At 36.8% G+C, this 17849-nt stretch overlaps 1 protein-coding gene across 3 annotated transcripts in view; it reads right to left on the bottom strand.

Moving 5' to 3' along the window:
• The window catches only part of LOC105459421 (microtubule-associated protein Jupiter), a 35364-nt gene extending 18897 nt beyond the window's left edge, over positions 1 to 16467 (bottom strand). For 2 of the 3 annotated variants that reach the window (XM_011705419.1, XM_011705420.1), the window contains exon 1: positions 16113 to 16467. In XM_011705419.1, the coding sequence (XP_011703721.1) occupies positions 16113 to 16174 (62 nt within the window). In that variant the 5' untranslated portion in view covers positions 16175 to 16467. The remainder of the gene's footprint in view (positions 1 to 16112) is intronic. The other variant, XM_011705421.1, reaches the window with a different exon arrangement.
• Positions 16468 to 17849: the final 1382 nt, after the last annotated feature.

Below are 17849 nucleotides of genomic sequence, written 5' to 3'. Positions count from 1 at the left end.
AACGGCGCGCGAAATGTCAACCCTTTCTTCGCTGTACAACTGGCGCTGTTACAATGTAACGTTCTCACTTGTCCGTATTGTGCAGCAACGCACGCAACTCCGAGCTTGTCCGAGCTTTACCTCGACGTGAACAAGGCGCCGCGCCACGCCGCGCCGTTGCGTCGAGTAACGTGTTGCTGAGTCAATTCGCCGTTTATGCGCTCAGCTGTCTCTAACATTTTCTCAGATTACTGGACAAGATCATAAGTTATCATGTTATAAGACTCCTCACGTCAATCGTATCAGGCTTTGCTTTTAAAAGGTATAAGAAAGATCGCGCAGAAACAGAGTCTGAATAAAATAAGAAAAAACATCTTCAAATAATCTGTGACTACGGCGATTTTTAAGTGGTATCTATTTTTCTATTTCGAGTAAGCAAATGACTGATAAATAAATAATTTTGAAACCTTCCTCATTTAATATTGTACTTTGACTGCCAAGCTGATTTCGGCGTTGCGCTTAACAACTAGCATATTATTTTAATATTTTATTGTTTTTTTAACATCTTAATATTTATATTGTTTCTAATATAATTTATATTGTTTCTTTAATATTTTAAAATGTAAAATAATTCTTAATTCACTCATTTATGGACAATTTTAATAAGTATTTCTATTTAATTTATATTGTTTCCTTAATGTTTTAAATATTTACAATTAATAAAACCATCATTTATTTGTGGGTGACAATTTTATTTATCCTATTAAGAATGATTTCACTAATTGTAATTTAAACTCAAGACCAAAATTCAAAATTTAAAAAACAGTATAAACTGTATAAATATATTAAAAAATAATTAAGTAAAATAATACACTAGATTCATTAAGCTCAATGCCGAAATCAGTTTCATCAAAGTGTTCAAGTGTCCTCATTACATAAGGTCTCAAAAATTCTTTACGAATTTTATATGTCACTCATAATACATGGAAAAAACGATTTTGTTGAAAGTCTAAAAATTTTGTTGAATACAGATTTGAAAATAATTTTTTGTTGAATCACCAAAATATTAAATTTATTGGAGTGTTAAAATTGATATGCATTGCTATAAAACGATTTGATATTCGAGCAATCATTTTGACTTTCGCACAAAATTATTTTGATTATTGAACAAAAATTATTTTTAGTTCTGGATCCAACAAAATTGTTCTTTCCGTGTATGGATAACATGACAGTCAAAGCGTTAATTCCAAAAATTTGAATTTATAAAAATTTTAAAAGTAAATCTCTTGTTTGCTCTAAATTAAATAATTTCGATGAACAACTACCAGCGCGAAATGTACCGGCGAAGCATTTAACCGGCTTCCTCCCGCCCCCCCCCCCTCCCCCCTCCACCGATCTTCGATTTATATAAATACAATAGCAAGAACTCAGACGAGTCGCGCACGATGCACAGAGACCTCGGAGACCGGGCTCCTTACGTTTTCCTCTCTCGCATGCAACACAACAATGCAACCGACGAGATAATCGGCGGGCGGTACCCGCGAACGACGGCACGATTATTCGACCCGTGGGAGTTCTCTGAATATTCAAACGACCGTCGCGTCCGTGACACGGTAGTGCTTTCCACTGCCTTCTTGCGCGGTTTCGCGATCAACTTGTCGCTGCTTGACTGCTGCGTCGCCGATTCAGTCTGATTTTCACATGCATCGTGATTCAACACAAAACTAACGTCTTTTCGAACCCAAGAAAGAGGGTAATCACTTTCCGCTATTTTTTTAATGCTTTAAACACAGTTCCGATCCCTGGAATATCGTTTACCTTGTCACAGTTTTGCGAAAAAACTGCGAGATTTAAGATAAAAGTTGTAAAACAGGCTATTTTAATATTATATGATACATATATTGAATGTGATGTGTTGGGGAAAAATTTAATTTTGAACAGAATAAAATATCTAAGCATATCGTGACTGTAGTACGATACATTTTACGCAAGAGAATAATCTTTTTACAAACTTTAATCTACAATTTCACAAAATTGTGACTCCAAAATAGAATATTTTGGAGCTCAAAGTAAAAAAAATTACAAAGGATAATTATTTTTTTTTTTATATATTTATTGAACTGTGCAATTGAAAGGCTGCGCTAAACGTATGCGATTTTTTTAAAAAGAAGTGCAGAATTCTCCTTAGTCGTTAATATACGTTATGAATACGCATATATTGCGTTGTCAATACGCACGTGCATTATAACGCATGTCCGCGTGGGTTGTGGAATAGGAGAGAAGCTGACGCATCGGGTTTCAATCGCGCCACGAAACGCGGAGAAGTGGTGCATAGACGCGGCGAAGTAAGCCCGAATAATGAATATCCATGAGACTCGTTTAAGGGATTTGCATTCGCAGTGAATATATTAATCCCGCCGCGCGGCCGCCGCCCGTCCTTATCGCGTGTATCTCGTGCGTTCATATTATTATTCTTGTCGTTCCTCGTAAAAACGTTTTAATAACACGTGGTGCGACTAAAATTAGTGCTGAAGCATTGTACGTTTTTGTCCCACGATTGTCGATTGAATATTATTTCCTCCCATTATCCCGTTTATAAGCGAGTAAAATCAAGAAAAAATGAGATATAAACAGACACTGATTTATCTTATATAAATAATAATTAAATATATTATAACATATCTGATAATTCAAATTCAGAATTTTATACCAATAAATAAAAAATTATATATAAAAACTGCATCTTTTTTCGACTCTCTACCTTCAATCGCAATGACAATTTAAGGCTTCGGATTGGAATTTCTTCCTCGGACGGAAGGAATAAATGAGCGATCCGCTAGTGTGGAAAAGTCTGACGATTATGCGGTCGCCCGATTGTCGGTCCGCGAAATTACGCGGAATCACCGTTATACAAATCGTCGTCGGTCGTCGCTCGACGCCGCGCCGCGTTGCAGAACAATGCGAGTAAATACAACTAGCAATTACAACTGTCATTTGTAAACGGGCACGTGTGAAGTTGGCGGATACATCGTCGCGCTATCAATGCACCTTGATCACACCGGCTCTTCCTCGGACTCTTCCCCGCGAGAGATCGTGAGATGCAAATAGGACAGTTGCCGGGAGTGATTCACCTCCCATCTCGCGTCGCACCTTATTAATCGACTGGATTAACCCTTCGCGTTGAGATAATCAGACGTTCCGCGGCGCAATGACCACACTTCATGTAACTGTTCCACTTGCAACTCGCGATAAGAAAAACTACTGAAAATAGCTATTTGAACGTATCTGTGAGATAAAGCAATGAAGGAGAGAGGGAAAATTTATAATTTAAAATAATTTGTTACCGAAAAAGTTGTATGTAAAGTATCAATAACTTTTGCATCCTCGATAAATGTTTAATCTTCTTTTATATGTATTTTTTAGTTTCCGGAAAATAAAATTGGTTTATTAAAAAAAATGTTTTATACTAAGATCTATTTATAATAAGATCTATAGAATGCATTTTAGTGACTAAATATATTTAACTATCATGATGAGAAATTTCGATATTTTATAGCTACAATCAACAATGTTTGATAGAAAGACTTGATTATAAAGACTGATTATAAAAATTTGATTAGTATTAAGATTGGATCTATAAAACTTCTAGTTATTAATTAAAAAGTAAAAACTGAATTAAATAAATAAATTTAGCACCAATATCGAAAAATTCTGATATAAGCATTAAAAGAAAGAAATTTATCATGCTTATTTGATAATATCTAGAAACATTGTTCATTTTCCAACAGACATTCAATACTCGTATTAATTAAATCGATCAGATTTTCAATTTATGCAATCAGATTTTGTTTCCAGTACCTTAAACATTTTTTCATATCCGAACGGGTCTTGTCGGATCATTAGATTTGTCGAAAAAATCTTTCATCGCTTCTGACATCAGTGTAAGAATAGCTAACACAAGTCGACTTTCATATCGCCTTAAAAATGCGGAAAACCGCATTGAAATATTGGAACGCGGCCAGGTCGAAATCCATGACTAATTCGCCGCTCGCCGCGCGCTCTGCTCGGCGCTTGCTCGCAAAGCTGCCAAACTTGATAGCCGCGGCAATTTATCGTCCCGATAAAAACGCTGGTTAATCTTAAAGGTCTCAAGTCCACATTAGTACGCATGTTCTTTCTATATATATATATTGCAAAACGTTCGCGCTTACCGGCGGTTCATTAATCCCAATTACCTTCGATAGCAATCGCGATCGACGGCCGCATCATTTATCGGAAGCGAATAAATTCCTGCGGTCGATAGGATCCACGTGGGGATCACGATCTACGAGGCATAAAAGGGTACTAACCGCCGGTTAGCGAGTCTAAAAGCGATCTAACGATCAATCTCAGATAATTCTCCCGCGGAATGCACCTTCCCACCTGCGATATACTTGTTGAGCGATGTGAATACGGTATTTTTATCGAGTCGCATTTAGCAGCCTGTTAATAATGTGTAACGCGCGAACAATTGATGACGAGCGTATCGCACTGAGATGTGAAATATCTCGCTAAATAACATTTCGATACGAAGGAATATCTTGTAAGACTGTGCACAAAATATTACATTTCTACCGGAGTTTTCGGAATTTTATTAAAACAATTACTTAAAATTTAATCGGAAACAAATTTATTTTACCTCTCTCTTTGTTTGAAATCTAATTTTGATTTTCAAGAAATGTTCATGGGATTAGTTATTACCATATTTTTTTTAATGCTCAATTCTCAATATCGTTCACACTGCGAGAAAAAAATAGTTGCAATTTATTATGATTTAACTATAGGTATAGTCACTTTCGGTTGCCAATTATATATTTGTTCAAAAAAATATAATTAGAAACTTCATTTTTAATGTTATTGTTATTATAATGTTAATAATATTTACATTCTATTAATAGAATTGTATATTTTTACTATTTTGATTAAAGTCATTAAGATATTCGTTTAATAAATCAATTTTTGAAAAAAAAGAACCCTCAAAACTAAATCACACTCCTAATAATATACTTTTATTAATAGAATTATCATTACTATCATTATAGCAATAATAATTATAAAAATGGAGTTTATAATCAAACTAAGTATATACCTATGTATTTGTTTGAATAAATATATAGTTGGCATAGAAAATGACTACATTATAGTTAAATTACAGTAATTGTAATTGTATATATAAATATAACTATATTATTTCTAACATTATAGCAATAACAATTATAAAAATGGAGTTTCTGTCCATAATTATTTTACCATGCAGTTGTAGTCACAAATGCATGCCAAATATTATACTTTTCTCTCGCTATTTTTGACAGATCAATTAAATAGCAATTGTTCAGATTAAAATATCAGCATTGTTAGCAGGATCCGATCAATATATTGCGTTACTTGACAAATGGCAATTATTCGATTGACGCAAACTTAATTGAAAGCTCGATTGCTTCCTCAGCTAATCACGCCCGATTAGGCCAACGATCTGCCGTCTCGCGATGCGAAGTACACAATATAGCTATGATAGAGCTGCGAGAGATTACGTGGCCAATCGCTACGATTACGCTCGAGAGAGACACGTAAATAGATTCGACTGGTTACGATAATAACGCTTAGGCGCTCAACGGGCTTAATAAGGAAGACTTCGGTCGTCTGGACTCCGCCGCTGGACTTGGAAGACTTTACGTAATGAATCGTGGATGCTCGTCGATCGAGGCAGCGGGTCGACTTGATGAGAAATTAACTAATTGGCCAATTACGCCTCTGCCTATCGAGCATGATAAATGATCGTCTTAATTCTCGATTCTCGGGAAGAAATCGCCGATCTATCCTTCCCTTCATCTCCCGTGAGAGACTCGCCCGATGCTCTCCCGAACACTCGGAATAGTCGGAATTTAACGAGCGGATAATAGTTGTGAACCGGCCGGCCGCGGTTCGTCGAAATTCACTTCGACATCGCTTGTTTTTCAATCGTCTTCCATTACTGCTGATAAAGAAAGGAGCAAAATGTAACTAAAATTACGGATTATTAGAGCGTCAGAATCTAAATTTGTATTTGCGATCGCTGACAGTAATTTCCTCTCAATTTATTTGTCAAAATGACTCCTACGTTCTCTGTCAGTTGCGAGACGTGCCAAAGTAAAATATTGCAAGAGCCATCTTTTAAATTTTTCAGCAGAAAGGAAAGCTTATTATTTTCTTAAAAATTATCGCTTCAAAAATTCTATAAAAACTTATCGTAATAACTAAAGTACTTATCGTAAATATTAGAGTACGTAATAACTAAACTAAACTATGTGCAATCAGTCTCCGTAAAAATTTTTAATTAAGTTTTAATATAAAAAAATGTGTCAAAGTTAATTTTTATTACAATTTCAAAACATTGTAAGTCCTATATTACTTGCAATAACTGAGATATATTAGCGTGTGATAGAACATGGCACTTATAAACTGTTCGTACGATAAAACGCATTTGCACTATTTTGGCACTTAAAAACGTTTCGCTGTGACACGCCTCATTTATAGTCGATTTTATATGCGTAAGCGAAAGTACCTACGTAGATAGGATGTGGATATCGTAGGTTCTTATACAGGGTGTCCTGCATAAACATTTCAATCTTTGCATGAATCGAGATAACGAGGCTCTCACGTGAAAGTCGTATAATCGAAAATGTCTTATCCAGGAAACAATGATGATAGTACAGCTTAAAAGGCGTGATGTGATAGGCGTAGTATATACTTATACATACGTCAAGTAATATCAGGTGTGATCGTGTCCACACAGAAGATGGCAATCCGAGCCACTTTGTACGGGCGTATCCTATCGCGGTCGATCTATCACGGGAATGGACTGTAATGTATGCACAAGCGAAGTCAATGCTCCGGATAAAGGCGCCGAGTGAAACGAAAGTGTAGTGATAGACAGTATGAATAACTAATTCTCTTAAACGCCGTTCGAAAGATACATGGAAAGAACGATTTTGTTAAAAGGTTTAAAAATTTTGCTAAGGGGTCGTCCATGAATATATGACGTAATAACGTAAGCATATTTTTGGCCATTTTTGATCCCCCCCCCCCAATTACGTAAAATTTTCCCAATTATGCTCGATATAAAGTTAATATTGCTCGTTTTTCGTGACAACAGCAGACATAAAAAATCTTATGAAAGGATATATACAACCCCTCCCTCATGTAATTATTTGTCAGAATTTGACTGACCCTCCCCCCTCCCCGAGTCATGCTTACGTAATATATGGACGGCCCCTAAATATAGATCTGAAAAAAGAATTTTTTGTTGAATCATCAAAATAATTTGTTAGAATGTTAAAACTGATAAGCATTGCTATAAAAAATTTTGATATTCTATAAGCAATCATTTTGACTTTCGCACAAAATTATTTTGATTATTGAACAAAAATTATTTTCAGATCTGGATTTAGCAAAAGTGTTCTTTCCGTGCAATTTTGCTGAATCCAGATCTGAAAATAATTTTTGTTCAATAATCGAAATTATTTTGTGCGAAAGTCAAAATGATTGCTAGAATACTAAAACGTTTTATAGCAATCCTTATCAGTTTTAACATTCCAACAAATTATTTTAATGATTTAATAAAAAATTGTTTTTAGATCTGTTTTTAGCAAAATTTTTAGACCTTTCAACAAAATCGTTTTTTCCGTGTTCTTTCCATGTATAACGCTTAAAATGCACATTTGTCAAACGAAGCAAAGATTATAGCGTTTACAGCGGGTTTAACTATTTATTTTGCAATTTTTGCAACAAAAAAAATATCTTATATCAATCCATTTTATATTTATTATATTATAAATGTTGATCATACATTAGAAAATGTAAAATAAGATTGTTGTCGTCATTATAGTGTAATAAACTAGATAGTTTATTATCAATAGAATAATCAGGCGGTGTCAGCCGGCGATAGCAAGTCGAGACATTTGAGGAGGCACTTTGTCGTTCGTGACAAGTAGCTATGATCAAATCACTTACCATGTTACAAACGGGATTAGAGCCTGCGATGTGTCTCGTCTTTTCTCCCTTCCTCCTTTCTCTCTCCCTTTCTCCCTCTCTGTTATCGGCTCTAACAGCTTGCATCGGTTCCCCGAGACTTTAATCGACGCGAATGATCACGTTACGTTTATCACGACACAGCGCAATTTACGCTAATGTTTATCTCCGAGTTCCGCTTTTGATTGAACCGCGTTAGAAAGTTTTCACGAGTACTCCAACACACCGATATCGAATGGATGTTCAACAATCTACAAAAACGCCGCAGAAATACTTTCCGCGACGGTTATAAATGCATTTTATGTGCTCGCTCGTAATTGACACGATCGACGATAAACGGCCTCGCCTTGGTGATAAGGTAATATTTTTGCAACGCGACAGAGGAATTGGTTGCGATAAAATATTGCGAGCGTAACGTGACAATGCAATATCACATCCTTAACGTAAAAAGGAATTTAAAATTCTTTACAGAATTTGAATATATAATAACAATAGTACTTGATCTAAATAAACTAAAAATGTGCCTCAAATAATTAAATATAGACGTTCTACTCATAATATTAGGCATTTTTTACACAAGAAAAATTTAAAAAATGTAATGATATTTTAATTGGTCTTTAGATTTAATTTACAATATTAGACAAACTACTCATTATATAATCGCTACATATAATTCATGTTAATATAATTTCAAGAAAAAAATGCGTAAGTAAAATATTGCGTGCGTAACGTAACAATGCAATATCATATCTTTCACGTAAAAATAGGAATTTAAACAAAATTCTTCGCAAAATTTGAATATGTAATAACAATCGTGTGTCCCTATAAATTAAAAACATGCCTTGAATTACCAAATAATCAAATCTAGACATTTTCTCTACGATATTTTGAGGCATTTTTTTTATACATGGTAAGATATTTTAGCAATCTTTAGATTTAGATTTACTGCAATATTAGACATTCATATTCAATGAAGTGTATTAATGTAATTTCAAGAAAACTCGCTAGTTCGTGAGTTAAAAACGCGCCTCATTGTCGGGGCTTCCAGCGTCTCATGAGATCCCTTTCACTTTTTCGCGAAGCCCCTGCAACGAGCTAACAAGAGTTCGTGTCGCGTAAAGGCGCAAACGTCATCCTTCCGCAACGCGAGGGGGTGAGTAACCCTATCTTCCGATAAAAGAGCGTCGCGTCGATAAAGGGCTGGCCAGACGACGTCCCGTCGTTCGTAACGCGATACTTCTTCCATTACATGCGCATACATATATGCGAGGTGCATATGAGGAACGCGGTTAGTTTTGCACATGTAAGAAATTGAAGAGAGGATCGCGTGCGAAGCCCGCCGTCACGTCGTCACAATCGCGATCATGTGATGGTAAACTCAAGTGTTCGAGAAGTCGTTTGTCGCTTTCCGCTCCGACAAACGCTCGCGGACGTTTGCTCGAAACGTCGCTACGATCGCGCACGCGATTACACTTTAATCTAAGATTTTTCAAATTAACAAGCACGATGATGTTCTTTCTATTGACTTCAAAATTGTAAATACACACGTTTAAATGCATTTATGTAACCTTCATTTATCTAGAATATTCTAGACAGAAGCAATAAGAATTAATTAATTCTTGGAAGATTTCTTGATTTTTCAGATATCTTCCTTCAAGTTTCCAAGCAAAATAAAGTATCTTCGAAAAGAGTTAGTATTCGAGAAAATTTTCTGAGAAATCTTTTCAGGTTTTCCGTCTTCTCCAATATTTTAAATAATCTAGTGATAAATTTAAATATCCGTAATTTTTACGAATTTGTTTTAATTTTTCGATTCGTGTTATAATCGATGTATACATGGTAAATAACTTATTAATCAATTGAATGGCTTGCAGCAACAATGAGCCAATCCACTATGTAGCCGAATATGTGAAAAACGGAAAGAACAATTTTGCTGGATCCAGATCTAAAAATAATTTTTGTTCAATAATCAAAATAATTTTATTGGAAAGTCACAATGATTGCTAGAATATTAAAACGTTTTATAGTAATGCTTATAATTTTTAACTTTCCAACAAATTATTTTGATGATTGAATAAGAATTATTTTCAGATCTGTATTTAGCAAAACTTTTAAACCGTTCAACACAATCGTTCTTTCCGTGTATTGATAAAAATGGATGCATTTTTTCATCTCATCTTAACATTGATTCATTTTCTCGGTTCTTACAAAATGTGAGTTAGCCCACTGTTGCTGAAAGTCCTTCAATTGAATTAATTAGACTAATAATCATAATACAATTTCGGGAATAAAGGTACTTGTATGTAAGAAGGAAGGTAGGTGGAGGATGTGCGATCGAAAAGTGCGCGGTTCAACCCACACGACAATCGGTGACGCGGCTCATTACCCTCGTTAGAGAAGGGTTCGTTAAGCAGCCTAATAGCTGATTGATAATTACATAAATTAGACCCCGCCCCGTTTAAGGCATCCTCTCCAATGAAATTGACATTGGTTCCCCGGTTTGGTCGCCCTAAACGACGTGAATTGTCGGATTAATTGCACTAATGCTTTGTCAACGTCGCAAGGCTTTTTCCGAACGCACACACACACGCAACGATCGCACGCGACCACGCTTCTCTCTGCTTTACCACGTAAAGTAACGAAATAATCCCTTTGCCTGAACAAGGACACGATATATATGTATTGCATATGGGATATGTTACATATATGTATATCCCAGTTTTTAATTATTAGATAATTACGCTAAATCCTTATATAAATTTAAAGTAACTATTTAATTCTGAAATAGCAACAGCGGCCATTCTTTATTACTGGCTTTTGTCTTGACTCGTTAATGACTTTATATAGGTCAAAGTTACGCCCAAGTCATCCCACTCTGCATTATGAGACAGGAAATGAAATTCTTCCCCGTGCGCCACGGAAATTCGAAGCCGAGGATTTAAATTAAATGCTAAATAAAGCCACTTGAAGACCCATCACTCCCATCAGGCGAGAGAATTTCTTCTATCTCGGAATTTTGAGATCGATCGCGTGCTAATTTAACACTTCGTGACGGAACAGATCTCGCGGCTAGCAATTTTTCAAGCATCCCACATATATATATATATATATATATATATATATATGCCGTCAAACAGGTTACAAAGAAGTTCCATGATCGGAGTTGCCAGGGATCATTCTGTTTATCACCCGAGGAACAAAGCCGCCACTGTATCGGAGCTGCCATAGAGAAAGCATTGTAACGGGAGCATCTCTCGACGTGGCGCATGAGCACGTACCAATGCTCATCCCTCTCGACCGACCGACCGATAGCCATCGGTTGCGATCGAGATAATATCGCATGCACGTAACAAGTATCACTCGAGACTGAATCGAAACGCAGGTGCACACGCAAGAAACCGTAATTCGCTGCTGTCGAGAGAAATCTCGGTACGCAAACGCGCACCGCGAGATCTCATTACTCGTTCGCGCTTTGACCTATAACCCTCCCCCCCCCTTGGTATATTAAAATCTTTTGTAAAATTGAATTTCTGCGGCAGATTGCTAATTGCTTTATTGCGCAGCTTTCTCGGAAACCTCAGTACAATACTTTCTTTTCAAGATCGCATTATCGTTTACGCGATTTTTTTAAACTCAATATTTTAGCAAATTATAAGTTAAAATACAGATTCTTAAACAGTTGTGTTAAATTTAACATATCTTACATGTTCCAAATAATTCATCCAAACTTTTGTGTTAATTTAACACAAGATGAGTACGTTAGAAAATAACATAAACATTACGTAAAAAAACGAATTAAAAAAATATAACATTTTTATATAATTTGAAAATAAATTGTGAAAACATATTTCAATAAAATTAACATATGTTAAATTAAAATATACATTTATTTATTTTTAAATTTATCTTTTAAAAAATTACATTATTTTTATATAATTTATTCACTTATTGATAAATTGTGCTATTTTAAAAAATGTTCAATATCAATTTAACACAAAATATTCAAATTAACATAATCACATTTCATTAAATAAACACTTAAATGAGTTAACACCATTTTTAACACAAATAATACAAAATTTTTTCTACTGTATACGAGTTAAGATTTTTTTGGAGTATATACACACATAAATAGACTTTTATTCATTTGCTTAATATTATTAAACATAAAGAACAGTCATTTCCCTTCTTAATTGTTTTATTATTTATATTCTTTTCGTTAAGCCTAATTGTCGATCCCTTAATTTTCGACTCGTTCATTAATTAGCTCGCAATCTAACTGTACGTGCCTTGCACGAAACACGGAGAATACGTTTGAATGGCAATGCGATACCGCGGAATTCCCATTCAGAATACACCGAGAGAGCCATTAACCCGGTATAAAGTCTCGTCGTCTAATCTCGCACGCCGATCAGGCAGCCGCAGTTAATTCAACACCCCGGCACGAAGCCGCTATTAACCTGGCTCGCGAGTCGTGAATTCCGCGACACACTCGTGGTTTTTCGTCGCGTAACGAATATATACCTACCTATAGAGAAGACGGGGCGAACACTGCCGACGACACTCTGCGCGATTAATACGCAAACGCGGAAATCTCGGTATTTTTTGAAAAAGTATGCGCGCGCACGCGCTCGCGTTCACCGAGCACGAACACGAAAAAAAAAGAAAGAAATCATGACGGACGGTAATTAAGCGCGGCGTGGTGACATCCGCGTAATTATACCATCGCTCGTGCGCAGGATAACACACGTCAATTACGCGAGGGCGTTGACCAGGACAACTTTAACGAAGCTCAATTGCATAAATCTTTCGGCCGCGGCGCTTTCTTCCCTATATACACGCTCGCGCGAGGATTCATCTCCTTCGAAACTAACTTGCGGCGTGCGTTGCAGCCGGCAACACAGGGTCAACGGACACCCACGGAGGAGAGCCGCTCTCGTCAATTAGTACCGGGAGAATCTGTAGTCAATTACGCGCCACGTCGGCGGATTAACCCGTCCGCGCGCGTATCGAAACGTGTAATTTATCATAACCGAGATATTAGATTCAGCAACAAACTCCTCTTCCCCAGGCCGGTGCAGGAAAGGAGAAAAACACCGACCGCGGACATTTATTAGCTGTGACGTTTCAATTATAAATCATTGTGGTAACTCGATATTTTGCGATATTTCTCGTAAAAAGCTTCCATAAAAGTGCTGCTATCCCTAATTATTAGTACATTTTTAGATTATGGCAAGACACTCATTTCGCGGCGAGGGGATTCGCCGCGCGAGATTCATCGGTCGATTAATTCTCGCACGGGCGGTTATTACAAAAAAAGGCCGAGAAATGAGCCAGAGATTGCGCGGCGTCCTTCTCGCGATGCGCGGTTATATACGCTTGATAAGGCACGGAGCAGTCACGCTTTCTAAATCTCGCTCTGCTACTGATCCCTTCTTTTATTATCTTCTCCCGATACATCTCTTTCTTGACTAACGGTGGCGCAGACACAATTTTGTCGCTTTATTAATCACTGTCGAAGAGATAATGAGTTGAAAACCATTAAAATTCCGAGAAAACTCAAGACTTTTCAATACCACATTTCTGGGCCACGATTGCACACACTGAGAAAAAAATGATGACAACGCAGAAATTAGAATGTCATAATGTATGCATGAATAAACGTAGAACACTTAATTAAACAAACTGCTGCATATTCTTTTGTCAATAGAAATTCGTAGAAATGAGAAATCTAGAAGCATACCGTTAAATATTAAAGGAGCAAATTTAAACCAGTTCCTTGAGAGTTAAATATTTTGTTGTAATAATATATTGTTTTTAAATTCCACGCGTGTGAATATGTATTATTTTAATACAAAACATGTTGTTAAAAAAAACAACCATGTCTAATCAATTCATTTCTATGGTTGAATTGTTTACATTAGGTTCATAGTAAATAACGTTCATATGTTAAGTATGCACTTAAAAAAATAATTAAAAATTTGAGTCAAATTTAATACATTTCTTCAGTTAAACTATTCAACTTCATCTTTTATTATATAGGTAAATTGAAAACATATTGAGAAGCAGTGGCGATCTATGCACTGAGAAAATAAAATCGTGCGATTATTATAATTTAACTATAATGTATAAATAATTTCGGTGTCAACTATTTATATTCTTTTGCGTTTGCGACCACAAAGAAAGCCCCGACTAAATTGCATCGAAAGTCAGCGATTTTTCCGTGAAATCTTTACTCTTGCGTTCGTACGTGACAGAATCCTGAGATCTGTCTGATCCTCTCTAGTTATTTTCGGTACTAACTATATATTTGTTTGGTAGAACTATATCATGGAAAGAACGATTTTGTTGAAAGATCTAAAAAAAAGTATAAAAATTTTGCTAAATACAGATCTAAAAATAATTTTTTGTTAAATCATCAAAATAATTTGTTGGAATGTTATTATAAAACTGATAAACATTGCTGTAAAACGTTTTGTTATTCTAGCAATCATTTTTGACTTTCGTACAAAATTATTTTGATTATTGAACAAAAATTATTTTCAAATTTGCATTCAGCAAAATTGTTCTTTCCGTAGATATAATTATTATTACTACATTAAAACAGTAAATTGATGATAAAAATGAAACTCCTAATCATAATTATTTTGCCAAGGAATCATAGTCACAGATATCAAACATTGTTCTCGCAATGTAGAAATGATTAAAAGTCAAGACTCGAATTGATTATAATTTGACATTATGAATTTAACAGCGCGGTATCTCTTTTTTTCACATTACTATCGCATGTTGCCTTGCACTCGATTCGTTATCAGCATCCTTCGAAGGAAATGATGTTTCCTGAGAGAGGTATCCTGATAACGCTTATCGTGTCACCAAGGTAAAGGAGTATCAAAGTAAAGTCGAACATCAATTAACGATTAAATGCACCTGTTTTGCAACGAGACGATCGGGCGACATTCGTGTCTTTCCGTAACTTAATACAATAATTAAAACTGTTTATGGGACACTGTAAAACACGTTTGCTCCACGAATGACGGTCGGCAGACGAGAAGATTATATGGCAAATCCCTCGCGATCGATTCGACCCTATTTAAGTTTATTCGCGATCCCGTAAACGTCTTACTACTCGCGATATGTCAACGTATATCGTTAGCGGAGCGCAGCATCTCGCTCGCATGTATTCACGCCGTGAACGACCGGCCTGGATATAAATCGATCAAACCTGTCATTCGATTGGTGGAACGACCGCCGCGTTCCTCGCTGGTTTCCACGCGAGCTTATAAATAATCGGTTTAAGTGCGCGTCCGATCTGCACGTAAACTGCCCTTCACCTTTTGCGCTCGGGAACAACACCTGCGAATCTTGCCCACGATTCGCTACGTCCGTTCTACGCCTCTCGCAATTAACAAAGCTCAACTGAGGCTCTAAATCTTATGCAACTGAGAGAGCGAGATAGGAGGGAGGAAACGCGCACGATACACGCTGAGAAATCTTTACTGCCGTTTCAGCACGCGCAGCTCTGGAGAACCTCCAACCCTTCTCGCTATTGTAATTGTCTGGACGGCGCAATTGTTACGAATTTATTTAAAATTAATAATTAAATAAACAATAGATAAATAATGTTAATTACTAACGAAACGCAAGGAAATATCAAGTCTACCGTTACACATTTTTTGCCTCTGTAATTAATAGAAAAAAATAGTCACGCGTAAAATTCAAACTATTATACTTTGCATTGCACAACACACACGTAAATAACACTCCGTCTGTGACCACTCGGTCTGGTGACCAGTCATGGGTGCATCTACCCTAAGTCAAACACGACTATTGATTGGTTCCCTCGGCATTCCTTTCGTTCGCGAATACGCGACGAAACTTCAGTTTATGGAAAATTAACAACCGGAATAAGCACTCTTATTTGGAAAAAGGCAAAAGACGAGAAAGTATAATTCAACGCGCAGTTCAACCGGAAATGTCGCCCATGGGAAGTCCGCAGTGCGGTACGCTCCCGCTCTATCTTTTCCTCTTTCTCTCTCTCTCTCTCTCTCTCCCCCTCTCTCTGTTTCACGTATTGTCATCGTTACCTTTTCTTCCCGTATCCAACATTGTCGAGTTCGACATGCCTGTACGTCGCGTAGGTGGCCATGGCAATCCCCCAGGACCTAACCCGACCTAGGACAGTTCCACGAAGAAGGTGCCTCTGAGCGACCCCGAAGCAGCCAGCCCTCCCCGTCAGGGGTTATCCCTGTTCCAGGGGTACGCGCGGACGGAAACACGAGCCCGCACGAACGGATCTCTTCGTCTTCAAACTTCTTCCGCGATATTCAGATGATCGCGATCTCTCTGATCAGCTGCGAGTGACAAGTGCTCTGCGGTGTGTCGATGCTCTCTCGCGGTTGTCGGTGCCGCGAGTTCGGGCGAGAAACTGAACGGTCGAACGAGGATCCAGCCGGTATATAACGCCTCCTCCACCGGTGCCTCGTGCCTGTCTCTCTCCCTCTCCTTCTTCCTGTCACTCCTCTCTTCCTCTCCTCTCCCTGTCTCTCTCTCTCTCCCTTCCCAACTCGGGAGCTCTCGCGACTCGCCACTTCCACCGCAAGTACACCGGCAGTGCCGTATGCACTTCCACCCCCGTCCGCGGGACCAGGAGAGACGACGCCGACGCCGAGCATCGTGCATTCACCTCAATCAATACGCTCGGCGAACCAGGGAGAGGAGAGGAACAGGAGAGCGAGAGAGGGGGGAGGAAGGGAGAATGAGGAGAGAGGATCCACCGGCGCGTAGGCATCGTTCGTTGCACATGCATGCTGCACGTGCGGACACGCGGAGGGTAATGAGCGGGGACCGGAAGGCCCCAGGAGCGCGCGGAGCAACGGGCGGAGGGTGGAAACGCTTTTTAATGGTAATCCTTTGCTTTGCTTGCACGCGAGAGATTGAGATCTCTTTTTTTTCCATTTTGGAGGCAAATAGTACGCGACTTTATGTGGGGTGCACGAAGATTCGATGGGGGGTGCATCGAATCACACAAAAAGAGCAAAAAGATGTTATACGAAAAGCGAGAAAAGAAATATTTCCATTAGTTAGTGAAAGTTTCCATTTTAATGTCTACTTTTCTTTATTTATGCTAAAGTTTCGAATTTTATAAATTATACAGTCTTGGTCACAAGTACAAAGTGCCCCCATAAATTTACGTAAATATTCTATAATCTGATAAAAACTTAATAAAGAAACAATTTTATTGCAAAATATTTATTTTTTTTAAATAATTTTAATATTTGATATTAAATAATATTAATATTATTTTTTTAAATAAATATTATTTAGTTTTTCTTTGACTTTTATTACCAGCTTTCCCAAAAAAATGCAGTAAATTGAGAGTATTTTATACTTACGACCAAAGCTGTATTTCACAAATCACATTTTAGTTTTACGGTGATTATTTTATTAGATAAAATAAAAAACTAACCTGAAAATTTTAGAGCTTTATTCCTCTACACGTTTCCCAATCATTTATGACTATCGAGAGTCTGCGCATTAAAAAAAGAAATTTTCCTGCGCGGTATACCAAAATGAGATACTGTTTTCAAATATTTGAAATTGGTCCGATTGTGTTGAAATAAATCCTAAGTTTAAATCTAAAATAAGTTCAAAATAATAAAAAATGAAAATGAATCTAATCTGAATAATTTTAATTTAAAAAATAAAAATATAATTAACAAGAAAAAACAAATTATATATGTGTGTATATTTTTTCCCATAATATTGTTAGAATAAAAGATAAAATATATTGAGCTTTGAAAATATAAATTAATCTAAAGGAT

This window comes from Wasmannia auropunctata, unplaced genomic scaffold (genome assembly GCF_000956235.1).
Source record: "Wasmannia auropunctata unplaced genomic scaffold, wasmannia.A_1.0 LD334193.1, whole genome shotgun sequence".
Classification (NCBI taxonomy): domain Eukaryota; kingdom Metazoa; phylum Arthropoda; class Insecta; order Hymenoptera; family Formicidae; genus Wasmannia; species Wasmannia auropunctata.
Note: the sequence above shows the minus strand (reverse complement) of the source record. Positions and strands in the feature narration are given on the sequence as shown.